The following is a 19,131-nucleotide window of genomic DNA, read 5'->3' as shown; positions in this document are numbered from 1 at the left end:
AATATAACAATATAAAAAGGTACAGTAATACTGAGATTGAAATTCAGCTTTTCTGTGGCTCATTGGAAAGCATGGAGCTAGCAACGCCAAGGTCATGGCTTCGATCCCAGGGATTGCAGAAACAAATGTATAGTATAACATGGATAAAAGTTTCTGCCAAATGCATGTAATTGTAAAATGATTGATTGCATTATTTTGTCTACATTGATACATTTTTACTGCTTATTGCTATGTGTCAATACAACTTTTGGAATAAACAAAATGTCTCTACTCAGCCAATATAAAGCAGTGACATGCATTTTCCCTAGACATTTTTTAAAAAATGTCAAGCCTACATAATCATTTAAATTGTTTACAAAAAAGACGTTTTTATATATGAATAATGTACACCGCAGTTTAACATGTTGATGCATTTTACTTTAAAACAAACGCATGTCTTTAGTCTTTTTTGACTGCTGAGAAAAGGAAGGTTGAACCATTTTACGCTGCTACACTAGTCTTCGCCGTATTCACGAACCCTTTACGCGCCATGCCTGTTGCGCTAATTTCCCACCATGCATCGCGAATTGTTATAGCCATCTTGTCGGGAGGTAAAATTTTTAGATTTTCTTTTTCCGTCTGCCAGTTAGTTACCCCATAAACTTTAATTTCTGATCTTTTTCAAACAGTTTGTCTGTAACGTGCACCCAGCTCTTTAAACGCCGAATGCGGTGACACGACAGACAGCTTTCAAAAGCGCTTTACAGGATGTGTTTCATACTTATTTGTAGGTAAAGAAGTGAGAGGCAGCAGGGGGAGTGAACCTGAATCCACGACAGCGGCCTTAAACACACCGCACCGCCTTGTCTGTGCCTCGACCGAGCACCGTGGACCACCACACAAGGATACGTGAATAATCAGGACGTCGTGTTTTTACACAGCTCGTGGAGGTTTGTTCTCGTCCGCAGTTGACGCCTCGAAAATGCAACAGGAGAGAAGAGGAAGACGGATGACGTACGCTCATCGGGCAAAACTGTGAAATTTGGGTCCGGTGCCGTACTAATCTGCTGTTTTGTGACGTAAACAGATCACCGCGATCATTAAAAGCTTTTAGCCATGTCTAAGATGCCGGCGAAAAAGAAGAGTTGCTTTCAGATCACGAGTGTGACTCAGGCTCAAGTAGCGGCTAACAGCGCGACCGACGACACCGAGAGCCTGGACGACCCGGATGAATCCCGGACAGAGGACGTGTCCTCCGAAATATTTGACATGTCCAGGACTGACTATGAGCCTGAGGTGTGTGATAGGAGCTCTTCTGAGGAGACCTTGAACAATGTGTGCGAAACGGAGGGGCAGTTGCCCGCAGTCGCCCCGCTTAACGGGGTTTTGGGTGTGCGTAACCCACTCTCAGTGGGTCATCAGGGCGCAGGAGGCGCTCAGGCCATTGGTGCTCAACAGGCTGGCACGTCTCAGCCAGCACAAGTCACAAGTTCATCAAGCTCCACGACTATAGCCAGCTGTACTTCACGCTTCAGAGTCATTAAACTTGACCATGGCTCCGGAGAGCCCTTCAGGAGAGGTCGGTGGACCTGCACGGAGTATTACGAGAAAGATCAGGAGGGCTCTGTGACCAGCAGGACTGTGGATAGTATAAGGCATGCCAATGTGACGGAGTCTGGAGCTGATAGAGACAGTGGATTGGGAGCTACGGTTGGCTCTGTAATGGCTCAGGTGGGAGTGTCTGGCCAGGGTCCTGATGCGAATTATGAAGGCTCACCTTTTACCAGTCCACCGTATACTCTTGAACCACACAGCTTCAGCATTGCCCCGCAGCAGATAACAGCGTCAGGGTCTCCAGAATCCTTCAATAATAAGTCGGTGCCTGCGTCTGTTCAACAGCAAGTCCATGTGGCTGTCCCTCAGAGTCTTCAGCCGCCTGTTCACAATGGCTCTCAAATTCAGAAATCTCCCAGCATGCCTCCTCCTCAAGGACAGTCGCTGCTTTATCAATCCCAGCAGCAGCTGCCTATGTCACATCACCTGCAAACCCAGTCTTCTTTGATATCAGTTAGTCAGCCTGACTATGGGCAGCAGCAAATGCCAATTACAATCACCCAGACCCACCCTGGGGCCAGCCTTTCCGTTGGACACGTCGTCAATCAGGGGACGTCGCCCGTCCAGACCCCAGCCACAGGAGGAATGCAGATTTTGGGTGTAGAAATGTCAGGCGTCCTGTTAGCGAACCAGTCGCTGTCATCTGTGTCAAACCTATTGCAGCATCCTGGCATGGGGCTGTTGAACAGCATTGCACCCATGCCACCAGGAACATCTGTTCAGCAGCAACAATATCAAGCCCCGGGAGGAATGCAAGGTTTGCCTGTGACCCTGCAAAGTAACCAGAGCATGCCCACAGTAGCAGTGACAATCGGCAGTATGCCAGCTCCTGCAGGGCCAACGTTACCCAACCTTAATACCCCTACACACAACCAGCCATCCCAGGTTCCCCGCAATGGGACAGCAGTGGGCATGAGCACCCCAGGGATGCCCAGCAGCAGCTTCGGTCAGGCAGATGAGAGCCGGAGGATATCTGATGCATCTGCACAGATTCCTGATGTTCAAAATAATGATGTGGTGAAGCCCTCAATCACAGAAAGCCTGCAGCTGCCCAATCCAGCTGTAAACAGCCTTTTTGGAATATCGATTCCCATTGATGGGGATGACGACAGGTGAGGTGACATTGATATTGTGAATGATTTTGTGGTGATTTGCCTGAACTTGTGCTCTCATGCAAGTTTCCCACGGTGATGAAGTACCAAATAATTTAGTAAATATTTTAGATTTTACACAAACATTAAATTCAATACATTAAAACATAAAAATCCTTAGGAAGTAAAGAGTGGTGGACATTTTTATTCAAAAGTTGTGGGTACCCTGCTTCTCTTTTTGTCTTTAGTTTTATTACTTCATGAATGATTCTTGGCTCAAGTAAATTGCAATTATTGTTTATTATTATGTTGGAAAAAAGTGTTCTCACACTTTTATTTTAAATTATGTTATGAAAAGCATTTTTTCACATAATGATAGTCTCTAGTGGTACTTTGGCCTGAAACGTTTTCGTATTGTGTTCTTTGCATTCGTATACTCAACAAATCTCAGCTAGGCATGCTGGGGATCGTGTCTTATGAACACGTGTTGCATGTCTGGTTGTTCTCATTAGTTCAAAAAGAAATCTGCTATGCTAATATATTTTGTGATATTCTTTAAATATTTTGTAAATAATTTTATTGAGTAGCAATATGACATTTAATTTAGAAGCATTGCTAACATTTCAGAGGAAGTTGTTTTAATGTGCATTGTTAATTAATATTTTGAGAAGAAGTGTTTACTAGTTTTGCAGTCTTTGAAAACCTAGAACTCTGTTCTTGTTTGCTTCCGGTTGGCACGAGTGCAGCAGATTAACAGCAACTATAAAACACTCAGTTGAAAAGCGACAGTGCATATCTGGTGACACAGTTTCAGTTGAGAAGTGTCGCTGCATGGCTTCCTCTTAGATTTCCACTTTCAGTTCCAGCGTTTTTCAAGTTGTGCATGATACATGAATTGGTTGGTATGCCCAAGAGGAAATGGTGAGCTGTCAAGTGCTTATATACACTGCACCTCTTGCAGTATAGGCCGAGTAGGCAAGAGTCATAAAACTCATGGGATAGATTGTCAGCATGATGCCTCTTACATGCTGCTTGTCACTAACTGGTGACACCTTTTGTAGCCGATAGGAAGGAGTCTTTGATAGTGGAGGCCTATCGCTCAGTTAACCGTAGACCTTCCTCTGTGTTTCACTTCAGAAGATAAGGTTCACACAGTTCAAAACATTTCTTCTTTAATGCTCATTTAAATGACCAAGACGACCACATCCCGTTTATAAGTCTTAAACGCATGGTTTACACATTAGGTAAGCTTCTTTTTATATATATATAAGAGCACAAGCGTCTGTGGCCATCTGATAGGGATTTGTTCAGATAGTATTGAGCGATTTTCCTGAGGTAGCATTCCTGTTCTGTAATTTGACATTTTTTGAGGTTGTGGATAGATGCCATGCATCTTCCTTTATGGACTACTTGCATGTAGCCTCGCGATGTACTTCGGACTTGAAATAGTATGGCTCACTAGGTTCCAGTTATATGTATTTACAATGGGCCGTCACTCCCTGTGAAACCTAAATGGTTAAAAATGAGATTTACGTATATACTTGGAGTGACATAACTAGGTACACAATCTTCAAAAGATCTGAGGAAGTAATGGCTGGTAAACGATAGGGTTTTACTGTTTCTCCTCACATAGAGCTCTGTTGCAGACATTTAACCACCAAACGCAAATCACACAGGCTGAAGGAGACTAACAGGGAATCATAGCAGCACTGTTTGGATTTAATAACTAAAGACTTCAAATAATGCCGGGTGTTTAATTGCAAGAGAGCAGAGACCTGACGAACACACGCAACACGCTTTTATTAAATGTTTGGATCACTATGTTGTGTGTTTTTTTATTGACAAATGTAATGCTATAACTAAGTAAATAAAAATGTTTGTCAATGGCTATAGGCCTTTGCAAAAACTTTAGTAATGTTTAAGGATAAACATGCAGGGTGCAAACAACAGTTTTATTATTCAGGAGATGAGTATAAGTTTATAAAATATTTTAGAACTTCTGCTAATTTAAGATCTGTTATAAAAGCTCACACATAACAAACTAGATTAATTGTTTTTAATTAAGTGACTGCCCTAAAAATAGAAATAATCTACCATGATTTGATCTCCGCATGTAGATACGCTTAACACTGTTAACGGAAATGACTGAGCCGCATCGGGGAGAATGCGGAGGACTTCATGCAAGTAGTCCATTCCCGCACAAGCTCTGTAAAAGTATTTCAAAATTATTCACCTAGAAGTCTCTGTTGCTTACATGTATTTTGTCGCAGATTTGACCAATTTGTTTTATACTGTATACATTAGTATTATTACAGTCTAGTTTGTTTTTCCGATTGTATTTAAGCTTTTGGTTTAAGCCTGGTGTAATATAGTTATGTCATTTAAACCAAAAGGAATTTAATGCAGTACAATAAATACTGGGAAAAAAATGTAGACAAGGCAATATTTCCACCAAATAGGTATTCATTGTAATGTTGGCCTATAAATGCTTTAAAGTGATAGTTCAACTTCACACAAAAATGACAATTCTGTCCTCATCCATTTACCCATTTGTTATTCTAAGCGTTCATGACTTTCTTTGTTTCGCAGGACACAAAAGAAGATACTTTGAAGAAAGTTGGCAACCGTTTCACTTTTGGGCCCAATCCACTTTTATTGTATAGATGCAAAACCAATGCAAGTGAATGGGGTCCATTTAGCAACGTTCTTCAAAATATCTTCTCTTTTGTTCTGCAGAAGAAAGAAAGTCATACAGGTTCGAAATGACAAGAGGTTGAGTAAATGATGATGGAATTTTTATTTTGGGGTTTGTTTTGTACTATTTATCTTTTTTTTTTTAACATTATGGTGATTTCAACACAAAATCGTGATAAACAACATATACGCCAGGTCCAAGTCTACAATAACACCTTCTGGGACACAGGAATATTTTTGACATTGTAAATCTGTGGATTATAAGTGTAACATCTGAAAGTGCTTTACATGAATTAGCTCATTGTGAAACACGAGATACATTTTGGCCCAATTTGGTGGTCAGAATGCATAACCGCTTCTTTTTTGTTCATTTTGTATGAAATAATGCATGCAACAGCCTCTGTCAGATGACCAGTTATGTAATACAAGTATGTTGTAATCATAACCATAAAATGAAATAATAAGCTGGCCTTCCGTTGACACTACACATTGAGATAAGAGCTCAGCTTTCAGCACAAGCTTAGTTTTGTTTGTTGATCAAAATAATAGTTTGATCTACTCTGCTAGTCTATTGTAAGCACCAGTCAATTGTCACATGTCAGATACGTTGATTCATTTGTGCAGGTTTGCCTCAATCTCTCAACACCTGTGGGAGTGAGCATATACCTTCTCACTTCTCACCTAATTTAGCCATCTAATGCCTCGCAGTGCTGTCATACCTGAAAGCTTCTCTTTCTTTTCAAGTTTTTACTCAATACCTCCCTGTCAGGTAATAACGCTACCTTCAGCTGACAGAGAAATACATAAGCTGTCACTCTTCATAAAGAACTTTTAAGACACTTCCTAGGGGTGAAGTTTAGGTCTACATTGCAGCGTAGTCGTTCATGTGAGAGGCTTGTGTTGTCATGAAACTCAGTTCTTGAGCAATAAAACTATTTTATTTTATGCCAACATAAGTGGTGGCCTTATTAGCCATTTTGCAAAATTGGTATGATGTAATTCTCCAGGGCTTCTGTATTTCATTTATAAAATAAACCAGCTACTTTCAACTGTACAGAGAGTCTTAAAGGGAAAGATCACCAAAGAAAATGAAAATTCTGTCATTTATTTACTCACCCTCTTGTCATTTTAAACCTGTATGACTTACTTTCTTTTAAAGGACTGCTGAACAATGGTGGTACTCATTCACTTCTATTGCAGTCAGTCGGTACCTCCGTTGTTCTGTTACGAACATTCTTCAAAATATCTTCTTTTGTGTTCTGCATAAAAAAAGTCATACAGGGTTGAAATGGCAAGAGGGTGAGTAAATGATGACAGAATTTTCATTTTTGTGCGAACTGTCACTTTTAATTATTGGTGTTGGCTATTTTGTGATCTGATAAATCCACAAACTTGCTTTTTTTAACTTCGTAGTGATGCAAATCACTACTTCGTCTTTGTGGATATGTGTGCTTGCTTTTAGTTTGCATGTGTCTAGTGTGACTGGCCTACTTTGCATAGAGATACTTTTGAACGGTCTTTGAAATATCTTGATTATGTTGTTGAAGTCATTGTGGCTCACACTGCCTTTCAACACCTTATATTTTTTTCTATTCAAACTTTCAATGCATGTTTTAATGGAAAACCTTATTTGCTTCGATTTACTTCAGAGATATCAGCTGTGGTGCCGCAGAGCTCAATAAAGTGCATTTTGTCTGTGCTTTTACAGCACAGACAAAATGTTTGGTAGAAACCCACTGTTATTGACTTGTTATGGTTACCCTGGCTTGGTTACCTTTTTTGAGAGTAATGAAATGAGAGCGCTCGTATTGTGCATGCGGGACAGCGATTGCATTTCTCGTTTGCTTACAGCGGTTTGATCCTAGCCAGCATAAATAGCTCATATGTAACATTAACCATAGGTTTGGATTCGGCAGAAAATGAACCAGATGTTTATTGTATCCGGATATAATCTGGCATCTCTTGAGGTTACATACATAGTCAGGAAGAATAAAGTCCTTTGGAAGAGTGTGTTGTGGGGTATCGGCCCCACCAGAGCCGCCAGTGTTCCTGGGATTCTAGGAAAAGCTGTTTGCTCAGAGTCCAGATATTCACACATGCAGTAAATCTACTCCTGTCCCCTCCCATTCCTATTGAGGGCTTATGAAAGGAGGGTCTAACGTCTGTAAGCCCTTCTATCCCAGTATACAGTAGTACATTCTGTACTTTTCCTTGAGGTACAGACCCCAGCGGTAGATGGAGTAAAAATGTAGATAATGATCTGGCTGTCCTTGCTGAAATTTTGGGTAAGCAGAGCCCCTGATATGTGAACCACGGAGAGGGCAGCACGATTGTGTGTCATAATATGGCCGTTGCCCAAATGAGCAATGAAAAAACAATGTCTCTTTATCTGGAACAACCTTTCCATTCGTGAAGTGCCCTTCTAAGTTACAAAAACTTACGCGCAGTTTTGACACACAGACACAGGACAGCGCTAACAGAGACAGCACGATCGGATACAATGTTGAAATATTTTGATGTAATCAATGCATATATACACAATGGCGATATATTGCATCACCAAAGACTACCGACGTCAAGTTTATATATTGCGCGATAAGTTGATAAATTGACTATCGCGACAGGACTAGTAGGGAATGCTCTTTAGAAGCTACCTAAGATTTTAATATGTTTCCCAGAAGACCAAAAATAACTAAATGAATATTAAATACCCACTGTTTCCTTCTATTTATCCTGTGTTTTCTAATTTTTTTCTCAACTGTTCTATTTCTCTCTGCTAAATGGGTGAAGGAATCCCTCCACAGCTTTCTTCCAAGCTTTCCAGTCTGGCAGTAGGCTGAAGGCTTCAAAGATGACCTGTGATAGGTATAGTACTGGGACAGATCCTGGCGTGAACACAAATAACTTTTGAAGTGTGGCATGGCTTTAAATGCTTACTTGGTGCACTCCTGCACGCTTTTATAAATATAATAACAACAACAATAACTTGCTTATATGTAAAGTAATCACAAACATGATGTTGATGATATGCTACTGACAGAGAAAACAAATTTGTCCTCAGAATGGTGCATTTTAAAACCCTGCTTGTGTTCACTAACAGCCAAAAACTAAAAAGCCGGTTTTGAACTACAGTAATAATAATAATTAGAATATTACATTTTTCATCAATATTTGTTATCATTATTTCAGTGTCCTCCTCCAAAATCCTCTTTCCAGGGAGATTTGTGACAATTTGATGTGCTTTGATTCTTGATACTAATCTTACTTTCTGACTTTGATGATCTTATTTCTGAAAGGCAAGAATATAATTATTTAAGACAAACGATTGTGTATGTGGCTGGTCTAGGCAGCAAACTTAGGAGAGCCTTTATATACATCTGCTTGAAGTTAACTTTAGCCACCGCTGCGATCTGGCTATGTTGCAAGACTGGATCTTATTTGTCAGTCAAACAAGTTCCCCAACATGTTTCTCTACGCAAAAATTCTGCTCGAAATAGTCTTTGGTCAGTCTATGGTGTTTTTTCATCGTTTGTCTTATGAGGGCTAGAGTGTGCAGTACAAGCCCGCGCTCACGCGCTGCAGGTAATTTTGGCGCGAGTTGTCACGTTCTGTTGGATGATTGAAGTAAACAGCGGAAGTTTGACAAGCGATTACGCAAAATTGAGTTTTTTCTGAAAGTACGGCTTTTTAAAAATGAATAACACGCACCTGATGTATGTATTTGAACAAATGTTTAATGTACTTTTTTTCATTTGCAGTGCCTCTGGAGGGAGTATGGTCGCCATTGACAACAAAATAGAGCAAGCAATGGTGAGTTTATGCCTTGGCCATTTAAAATCGCTGTACTAACATAATTAATCTGAACTTTTTATTTTATTATTATATTAATAAATGTATATATCAATGAAGTTTTTTCTATATCTGCTTAAAATATGATGCCATGTTTTGTGTACCTTATGCAGGATTTAGTAAAAAGCCATCTAATGTACGCTGTGCGGGAGGAGGTGGAGGTGTTGAGGGAACAGATAAAGGAGCTCTATGAGAGAAACTCTGTTCTGGAGCGAGAAAACGCTGTGCTCAAATCTCTGGCCAACAACGAGCAGCTCTCCCAGCTCACAGTCCAGTCAAGCTCCAACCCCATCAACACTCCTTCACAGCTCGGCCCAAACCCGGGCCAGCCACCACCTTCCCTAAGCCAACCTCAGCCTTACCTTCAGCTGGATGTCAACCAGACCATGGACTCCCTTCCACGACAACCGCAGCCCAATGTTACCTCCACTTGAAGCACATCCTCACTCTTCCTCAGCAGAGAGAAATAAAGCCTTGGCAAATATGTTATTATTACAACAGCAGCAAATCTTTCTTGTTACTACCTGCGGTGTGCTTCGGAAAGCGTGCATGCTGTCCGCCTACTCGTGTCGGGACAGATGATCGCGAGGTGGAGTTTTCTGCACGGGCACAACGCAAGCATGCCTGTGGACCACGGTCTTGATTTGGGTCATCCAATGGCCTGGGCAAGGTGGAGGATTTGTGTAAAACAAGACTGACCCAGAATGACAGAGTTATTTTTTTAATAAAGAAAATCCAGTCATGAAAGAGGTGTATTTTTTAGCATTGCAGTTTTCATGTAAGAAACGAGAGTCTATTTTCAGAGCCACCAAACGTCACAACATGATTTTGATTCACCAGTCAAGTTAAATTGTACTGTTTGTTATTTATTATAGGGCTGCTATTCTCAGAGAGGAACAATGTCACAGAAGTCGATGGTCTAGAGAGGAACCTTTTCATTACGTCAATCTGACAATAATTGGTCATTAAACTGAGCGGCAGTGCAACAAACAACAGCAAAGTAGCAGTGGTTGAAGTTCAAACACTAAAAGCAAAGTTTCTCCGCAGATAAAGAATGTGAAGGGGTCAAGACCTGGTGTGAATGTAAATTTTGTATAGTATAAAGAATATAAAGAGCATAACAAGTTTGTACAGGTTTGTGGGAAAAGATCTAAACTGAATCCTCAATGATCTACCATGATGAAGAAAACTGATGCTAGTATGTTGGGATAAAAGAAGTCAGTTGCCATATTCTCCTACCCCTACCTTGATGTCTTATGTTTTTGGGGTCAGGAAGGGGATAAAAAACTGTGAAATTGTTCAACCTACTTTGTAACCAAAGATGCAAAGTTGTGTAATTCATTTTTTTGTTATGCACACTCTTATGTACTTTTTTAAAATTTCTCCACAACAAAACTTTTTGTTGCTTTTAGGCATGTTCTGCATGATCTGTCATCTGAAAATGTCAAACCACTTTCTTACCTCATTTGTATTGGGCACTCATATTGCAAGTAGTCTGTGAATGGTGTCATTGGGGGGCTGGAGATATGGATATGGGGTGAGGAGAAAAACAAACTAGTGTTAGATGCACTAGCCACAGAAAATGAAGTGAGCCATGTTTTGTTCATTTAAATGGTGTTTGAATTTCATATGCCAATAGTTTTGTTACATTGCAAATTTTAATGTATTTAAATAAATGCAATATTCAAATTACAGATCTAGTGAGTATATGTTCATTTAGTTTAGAAACATTAAACCATATGTAATTATATTATCTGCATTGCAGGCGATTATACTTTTTTTTTTATTTTCACACTTAAGTGTCACACGTACCACTGTAGACAGCGACTTCCACACGGAGATAATACACATCTACCTGAAGATGTGGGCTACCGTTAAAGGGATAGTTCACCTTAAAACATGAATTCTGTCGTCATGTCCGCCTTTGAGTTGTTCCAAATATGTATAAATGTCTTTGTTCTGATGAACACAAAGTAATTTGGAAGAATGCTTGTAACCAAACAGTTCTTGGCCACCACTGACTATAATGGGTATAATTCACAAGAGCAAGCGTAGGTGCAAATTTGTGCGTGAAACTTGTGTACGAACGTTTTCAGGAACATATCGTGATTCACAAAGACTTTCGTACAAAAGTGTATTCTAAATATAAGAGAAAAGATAGGAACATTTGAAAGCACACGCACCCAAAAGTATTTTTCCTTTCTCAAACAAAATATATGTTTCTTCTTAGGATAATAGTTATATACTTTAAATGATATATATTACTGGAGTAGTGTAATTCATGACAAAATGTACATTTTTAGTTTAACAATGCCTATAATGCAATTTATTTAAGTGCATGTAATTCATGTCATAACTGAATGTTTATATTCTGTAAAAATGTTTTAGCTATCATTTGAATCTGTGTGACAATCTGTCATGACAGATTTTTTATTCATTACTTGTGAGGCTAAAAAATGGAATATTTGAATATGAATATCCACTTCTTTTAATATAGCTATGTTGAATCTATTTGTCTTTTGATCGTACAATTTATTTCTGCTTCTAAATATGCTTAAATTCAAGGCAGTACAACAAAAATTATGTCTACAAATACAGTACTAAGAACACAGAGAAAACCTAATTGGTACTAGAAATATGAGAAAACGTAGTGTCAAATTAAACAATGTAACGATATCAAGTAATATTTTAGTAGTTAATAAAAACATTTAATGTATTGCATATGATTTTGTGTATTTCTATTTTTAATAAAAATCCGTTTGGAATCAATTTAAAAAACAAAACCATTTGGTGCATAACATTGCATTTAATTGAAACATTATAAAACATCTTTACAATGGTTTTTTCACTCTACAAAAATGCAATCTGCTTATTCAAGGGTGTTAGGAAAAACACAAACGAGGACTTTACAAAAACTTTGAAAGTCATTGTTAGCTGCAATACTATAATGCATATAAAAACAGGACTGTCAAATAAAGGACCATTAAGAAGACAACACAATGTAAGCAAATTTAGATACAACAGTTTTACTTGCTTTGTGAGGATAGAACAGCAGGCATTTAAAAAGAATAAACCACTTCCCCAACTCTTCCTAACCCTAACCCAAACAAGCACATCTGATTTCTGATAAAGTCTCTTCAATACATTGAAATGAGTCATGAACAGTGCAAATTCAGCTCTGGTCCTTGTTTGCTGGCTTCATTCTGTAGCATTGGTGCGAGAACAGAAATAGAGGGACATGTGACCAACGTCTCGGAGTTCAGCTCTAGGCCACAGTGACGAATCGACCTCCTTTGCTGCTCTGATGTGCTGCTGCCACGTGCTGGTCCTTCAGAATGCGGAACCGCTCGTTGAGGGTCATTCCGGTCTGATATAGGAAAGTGGAATTACAGTCACAATCAGATTTACCAGAACTGATCTGTCGCCTCATTAGTTTTGAGGTTTTCTGCTGCAGTGCAAGAAAAAAAAAGCTTTCGCTACCAAAACTCATGTGAAACCTTTTTAAAGAAACTGTGGCAATCCGGTTAAATACAACTTCAGCTCAACAGCATGTGAGGTATGTGGTTAACTACCTCAGACAATTTCATCTTGTTCAACTGTTTAACAAGGATGTCAATTTTAGGTGACTTTAACCCTTTATAGATTTCTTTAAACCCTACATTCCTTTAAATGCATTTGTCCATCTATGTCAAAAAACTTAAAATGCCATTAGAAGTTTTGCATGTCCTCAATAGCCTCATGTATAATACAAACATAAATGGAAAGTAAACAGTGTGGCAATATCTCTTAACGGTGACAAAAAAACTGACATTTAGTTGATTTAACACTTCTGGAAAGTAATAGGGACTTTAAGATGAAAGAAGTATGTTTCTCACTAGAGGGCAGAAAGTTGGCCTACCTGTTTTCCGACACTGTTGATGTCAAACTTCAGGGTGACACCTTTAGGCGGTTTCCTCTCTGTCTCTTCTTTAGATTGAGGTGACAAGCGTGTTGACATTAAGGGGCGCAGAGACCAAGACTGAGCATGCCTGCAAATGAGAAAAAAAAACATGCTATTAGTTTTGTGCGGCAAAACATCTCCCAGCATAAAAGTCGAGTTGAAAGTCCCAAAGGCAAAACCTGTCAAACTAAAATGAAAAAAATTTAAACAAATGGGTAAGGTTTTGAAACAGGCCCGTCTTATTTACATTTAGTCGACGTTTTTTTTATTTATTTTGCAATTTACAAATGAGAAATGTGACAAGAGCATCATAGTATCCTGATGAGTACAGAAAGAAAGAAACACAGAAGTTAGAGCAACAAACACAAAGCAAAGAGCGTAATTTTCCCTTTTCAGCTGCTTCTGGAAGACTATGGGGGGATTATCTGGTCAGATTGTAAATTTAGTCTAAAACTAAAAGTCTAAATTTGAAACAAAAAATCCAAGTCGAAAATTAATTTGGTATATAGGATTGGGCATTTGGGGATTAGGATAGGGCATTTTGTATGTAGGATTGGGCATTTAATCATTTAGCCATTTAGGTTTGAGGTTTTGGGGATTTAGGATTGGGAATTTGAGGGTTGAGTGTATGCCAATTAGAAGGCGTGGCCCAAATACTGGAGGATGGGTTTGAAATGGCTGGTGCGCAAAGGCACTTTATGGACAGCAGCTCCCAGTGCTAAGGAGCACACTGTAATGAAACCAAACAGAGCGAGTGAGTGAGTGGCTGGAGCGAGGATATGAGTCGCCATATAGGGTTTAAATCAAACTGCGCTTATGAATACATATATAAAAGCGTGCATACACACATATACATTGCTCACATATACATGTATAGTATTGGATGTTTGTAAAAAAGGCTCAGGTGTCGAGTGTCACTTCCGCCTATCAAAACGTACCGCGTCATCAGAGCGCCGCGTTCAAGGAAGGAAGCGATCGACAGCACAGCAAGTGCACAGATTGAACAAACTGTTATCATCAATCAATGTTTAATCCATGCCTCATTCATTTCAATCAATTATTTCAATAATGTAGATTTCAGTTATCGTGTGTGTGTGCGCGTGCATATTAAGGTAATGTGTTCATATATATTTAAGTTTATTACTTTTCTCATGTTGCCGACTACTCGTAAAATAGTGGCTGTTATGCTGCCTATATTGTTTGTTTGCTGTTAAAAGGGTCAGTATCTACATGTCTCTATACCTTGCGGATGTTTGAGTATTGCAAACTGTGATGTGAATATGTTTGTTATTACACAAATTCATTACGCTGTCCGCGATCGTCTCTGTATGGTCACGTGGCCTAGGACGTTGAGGCCTAGCAACTGTGGTGTCTTAGAGGCGCCCTCTGTCGGCAAAGATAAATAGTTATTTATTTTATATTATTTAAGCAAATGCAGTGATTGTCGTTGTTATTCACTAATCAACGATATGGTTATGTTTATATTAAGTAATCCTTGTTATATGTAAATTCCTGTATATTTCAGTATGCTTATTTCTTTATTTGTGTTATTGTTACAGAAACCACACACATGTATATCCATCAAACTAAGTAAAGCAACAAAAATACTGCAATGGCTCGTTTCTCTCAAACAAAGCACCATCTCGATATAAACTCGATGCGTAAAAACAAACCTAAACAACACTCGCACATACATACAAACTCTGCACACACACACATCTATAAAACACTCGCACATACAAACTCTGCACACACACATCTATAAAACACTCGCACATATAAACTCTGCACACACACATCTATAAAACACTCGCACATATAAACTCTGCACACACACATCTATAAAACACTCGCACATACAAACTCTGCACACACACATCTATAAAACACTCGCACATACAAACTCTGCACACACACATCTATAAAACACTCGCACATATAAACTCTGCACACACACATCTATAAAACACTCGCACATACAAACTCTGCACACACACATCTATAAAACACTCGCACATACAAACTCTGCACACACACATCTATAAAACACTCGCACATACAAACTCTGCACACACACATCTATAAAACACTCGCACATACAAACTCTGCACACACACATCTATAAAACACTCGCACATACAAACTCTGCACACACATCTATAAAACACTCGCACATACAAACTCTGCACACTCACATCTATAAAACACTCGCACATACAAACTCTGCACACTCACATCTATAAAACACTCGCACATATAAACTCTGCACACACACATCTATAAAACACTCGCACATATAAACTCTGCACACACACATCTATAAAACACTCGCACATATAAACTCTGCACACACACATCTATAAAACACTCGCACATACAAACTCTGCACACACACATCTATAAAACACTCGCACATATAAACTCTGCACACACACATCTATAAAACTCTCGCCAATGAAAAAAGACCAATGTGTGATCAGAGATAATATGTATGTATGAGTGTTGAATAGGTGTGTTTGCACGCATCGCGTGTAGTACATGTATGTGCGAGTGTTTTATAGATGTGTGTGTGCAGAGTTTGTTTGTATGTGCGAGTGTTGTTTAGGTTTGTTTGCACGCATCGAGTTTATATGTATGCGTGAAAAAGTGTACATGCATGCATTAGCCTACTAACATAATATATATTGGTATGGATTTCACATTAGTGCGCATGTTTTTCATATGTGTTTGCTTGAACATCCAATACTATACATGTTTATGTGAGCAATGTATATGTGTGTATGCACGCTTTTATATATGTATTCATAAGCGCAGTTTGATTTAAACCCTATACGGCTTAACCCTCATATCCTCGCTCCAGCCACTCACTCACTCGCTCTGGTTTCATTACAGTTTGCTCCTTAGCACTGGGAGCTGCTGTCCATAAGGTGCCTCTGCGCACCAGCCATTTCAAACCCAACCTCCAGTATTTGTGCCACGCCTTCAAATTTGCATACACTCAATCTTCAAATGCCCAAACCTCAAATTCCCAATCCTAAATCCCCAAAACCTCAATTCTAAATGGCTAAATTATTAAATGCCCAATCCTACATACAAAATGCCCTATCCTATATACCAAATAAATTTTTGACTTTGACTTTTAGTTTCAAGTTTAGACTTTTAGTTTTAGACTTTGTTTACAATCTGACTAGATAATCCCTCCATAGAAGACTGCGTCTGAACAAATCTAAATAAAATAAAAATTAAATCAATTAAATAAAATTGCGATTGTTACAAATTTAAGTGACTACAAATTGCAACTGAACAACGCTAATGTACTTTTCTGCAGTTATTATTACTCAAACAAAAGCATGATCTAAAAGGCACTTGCACTGTAATCATGCATCTGTGTTTAACATTAGTATACATACTCAGATTGTGTTCGAGCTGCGGGGTTGTCTATAGACACAGTGAGGATGCCAGAGTTGTTTGTTGGAGTTCGCCACCTGGTGGAAAAGTGTGAGGTAAAGTATAGAAGAGTAACAATCGAGCAAGAACTTGTTTGTAGTACTGTGTGGTTACAATTTCTAAAAATAGTTTCTTAATGCTGTGTACTTACGAGCGAGTTGTCTGTGTGGGTTGGCCTGACTTTGTCTTTTGAACGGGTGCATGAACCTATGAAAATAAAGTGATATTAACATCATGGCTTTGAAAAAAATCAAATTCTATAACTACTATTCTATTTAGACTGTGGTTCTGTTACATGACCTGACATTTGATTGTGCCTTAGAATGATCCTCAAACTGCATATTTCAGGAAGATTGAGGATATGAAACACATATTTTCTGTACATGATGATATCATGCGTTCTTAAACTTCATTACACATTTATGTAGATAAAAAAAAGATCAAGCAACATACACAAACTGTAAAATTGCATGCCAACCATGACCAGATAAATTGGTTGAAAAAAGTCAATGTTGCATTCCAAAGCATTAAATCAAGAATAAAGGTGATTGACTTTCTACCTTAAGTCCTCTTCTGAAGAGAAAGGTGGCCTGCCGGGCATCTCTCTGAGTTTGCGGAGCAGAGGGAGCGTTCCTAAAGGGTAGATGCCCAAACAGAAGAGGATTAGTTTTCAAAAACTACTCTTTTAAAACAAGCTAAATAATTGTTCCTACACCTTTTTCTTGTGACTTTATCCTTTACTTTCATAGCGTTTTTCACAATTTAAATTAGTGCAAAACAGCTTTAAAGTAATACAAACAGGTTTAAAAGACACTGTTTTTTGTCTTCATCAAGGTTTTTAATTACAACAGAGGGCAATGTTGTAAAGCAGTAATTTTCCCACTGGCTTTGCTTGGTAAAACAACAATATTGGTGGATTTGTTCCGTTTAGACAAAGTTAGAATAAGCACTGATAACAAAGCAACTAAGATTTTTCAATACAATGCAAGTTTCTATCAACACTGCACCTGCCTCCCGTTCCCCAACATGTCTGCATCTTGGCATTATTTCAAGTTATACCATTTCCTCTGAAGCCGAAAGGGTCTGTGGGAAATGAAGCCCTGGAGTTTCTGAGAATCCATCGGCCTGTTCGGTCTCCTTTGGAGCTCCATCTGTCGCTGCTGCTTGTCACGTCGTTGGACAAAAGGCTGAGGTCTCTGTTAAATGTGTAAATAGTTGCACCTCGATTTAATCACACATGGACGACCACAAAATCACATTTAAAGCCCCATCCTCCATGACTTTTTCTAACACATCACAGGATTTCATACCTGGTTCAAAGCTGATCTGTTGGCACCCTGTCGGTTCAGCATTGTCCGGTTCTGAGAAGGTCGATTGAGTGGACTGATACCTTTAAGCAGAGCAGCATTCTTCCTCGCTGCCAAGCCAGTGATGATCCCCTGGCCACGACGTCTGGCCACAGTGGGAAGAAGCTTACGGTTTCGAGCAAAGTGTTTATTCACAACACCTCCTACAGGAACAGCATCAATGTTTTAAAATGGGGTGAAATGTAACAGCACATGGACGTTGTAATGAATCTTGTACACTAGAAAATACTGCATACTGACCTCTTTTCTGTGGAAAACCAGCTCTTGCCCCATTTGTCTTTCCTTGGATAAGGCCGCCTTTCAAAGGTGGCCTGCGCTTTGTCTTCTGGGTCTGCATTTGTTTCTGCTTCTTATTTAGCATGATAATATCATCTGTACAAGGAAATTGCAATAAATTAAAGATGAAAAATATCACAAACTACTGGAGTGTTTATTAAACAGCAAGCAAACTACTACAACAAGCAATGTAAGTAACAATTATGATTTAAACAAACATATAGTGAGAAAAATAACAGATTGTGAGAATCAGTTTAGTTCATTAGACCAGTGATACTTAGAAAGTTAATCACAATTCAACTTACTACATAGGCACTAAACGCCATTACATGTCGATAAAGGACATACATGTATTTTAAAACAACATCTAACGACAGTTGTGATGCTCAAATCTAATCTGATAAATAACATGTAGAATAACGGAATGCTAGTCAGCTAAACACATTCGTCCAGTTTTATCTGTGGCCTTACCTAAAGACATGTCCACTTTATCCACTTCCTCTGTTCTCGCAACACCCACTGACTTAAAACTAGATTTGCTCATTATTCTATTCAGTCTATAAAGATAGAAACTACAGATGCGGATCCAACAATCTAGCTGTATAAACTGTGCTCCGCAGTCCGCACTCTTGTCGGATCATTGATCTCAATTTAACTAGTAATGTTTCTGCGCATGCGCGAGTCAACGCACGCCGCGCTAAGACTTTTGGGGAATGTTTTATTAAACATTTTATTGAGATTTCATTAACGACCCCTCTACAAAACAGATGTCTCCGAAATTTTATTTCGATTAATTTTATATGTGTCGACAACACCCAGCAAAAATAAAACATTGCATATATTTTAGGCAAGCCAACGTTTCTGCCTGTCAATC

General features: G+C 38.9%; 2 protein-coding genes across 4 annotated transcripts; one reads left to right on the top strand and one right to left on the bottom strand.

Annotated features, from left to right (window-relative positions):
• Nucleotides 1-505: 505 nt before the first annotated feature.
• LOC306892020 (TSC22 domain family protein 2-like) lies at nucleotides 506-10,920 on the top strand. Of its 3 annotated transcripts, none has more exons than XM_079452734.1 (4): nucleotides 508-590; nucleotides 771-2,705; nucleotides 9,137-9,188; nucleotides 9,341-10,920. In XM_079452734.1, exons 2-4 carry the CDS (start codon nucleotides 1,096-1,098, stop codon nucleotides 9,659-9,661), a joined length of 1,983 nt encoding a protein of 660 aa, XP_079308860.1. In that variant the 5' UTR covers nucleotides 508-590; nucleotides 771-1,095; the 3' UTR covers nucleotides 9,662-10,920. The 3 variants fall into 3 exon arrangements, with proteins under 3 accessions (XP_079308859.1, XP_079308860.1, XP_079308858.1); XM_079452732.1 differs by lacking the exon at nucleotides 508-590 and adding an exon at nucleotides 8,169-8,243 and having other exon boundaries at nucleotides 953-2,705; XM_079452733.1 differs by having other exon boundaries at nucleotides 506-2,705.
• An 811-nt stretch (nucleotides 10,921-11,731) lies between these two features.
• Nucleotides 11,732-19,106, bottom strand: LOC306892021 (UAP56-interacting factor-like). Its single transcript, XM_079452735.1, has 9 exons — nucleotides 18,729-19,106; nucleotides 18,222-18,353; nucleotides 17,925-18,124; nucleotides 17,674-17,810; nucleotides 17,175-17,247; nucleotides 16,766-16,821; nucleotides 16,578-16,652; nucleotides 13,126-13,255; nucleotides 11,732-12,594 (listed from the first exon to the last, which is right to left on the bottom strand). The coding sequence occupies exons 1-9, from the start codon at nucleotides 18,799-18,801 to the stop codon at nucleotides 12,493-12,495; spliced, it is 978 nt and encodes a 325-aa protein (XP_079308861.1). The 5' UTR covers nucleotides 18,802-19,106; the 3' UTR covers nucleotides 11,732-12,492.
• Nucleotides 19,107-19,131: the final 25 nt, after the last annotated feature.

Source organism: Barbatula barbatula, assembly GCF_947034865.1.
Source record: "Barbatula barbatula genome assembly, chromosome: 3".
Taxonomy (NCBI): Eukaryota; Metazoa; Chordata; class Actinopteri; order Cypriniformes; family Nemacheilidae; genus Barbatula; species Barbatula barbatula.
The sequence above is the reverse complement of the archived record's forward strand: the minus strand, read 5'-3'. Positions and strand labels throughout refer to the sequence as shown.

Excerpts from the sequence above, each read along its gene's own strand:
- LOC306892021 (XM_079452735.1), bottom strand. The coding sequence starts at position 18,801 with ATGAGCAAATCTAGTTTTAAGTCAGTGGGTGTTGCGAGAACAGAGGAA. Across the intron at positions 16,822-17,174 it reads TCTTCAGAAGAGGACTTAAG|GTTCATGCACCCGTTCAAAA; the intron begins GTAGAAAGTCAA and ends TTATTTTCATAG. Across the intron at positions 12,595-13,125 it reads TCAACAGTGTCGGAAAACAG|ACCGGAATGACCCTCAACGA; the intron begins GTAGGCCAACTT and ends TTCCTATATCAG.
- LOC306892020 (XM_079452732.1), top strand. The coding sequence starts at position 1,096 with ATGTCTAAGATGCCGGCGAAAAAGAAGAGTTGCTTTCAGATCACGAGT. Across the intron at positions 2,706-8,168 it reads ATTGATGGGGATGACGACAG|GAATCCCTCCACAGCTTTCT; the intron begins GTGAGGTGACAT and ends AAATGGGTGAAG. Across the intron at positions 8,244-9,136 it reads TCAAAGATGACCTGTGATAG|TGCCTCTGGAGGGAGTATGG; the intron begins GTATAGTACTGG and ends TTTCATTTGCAG.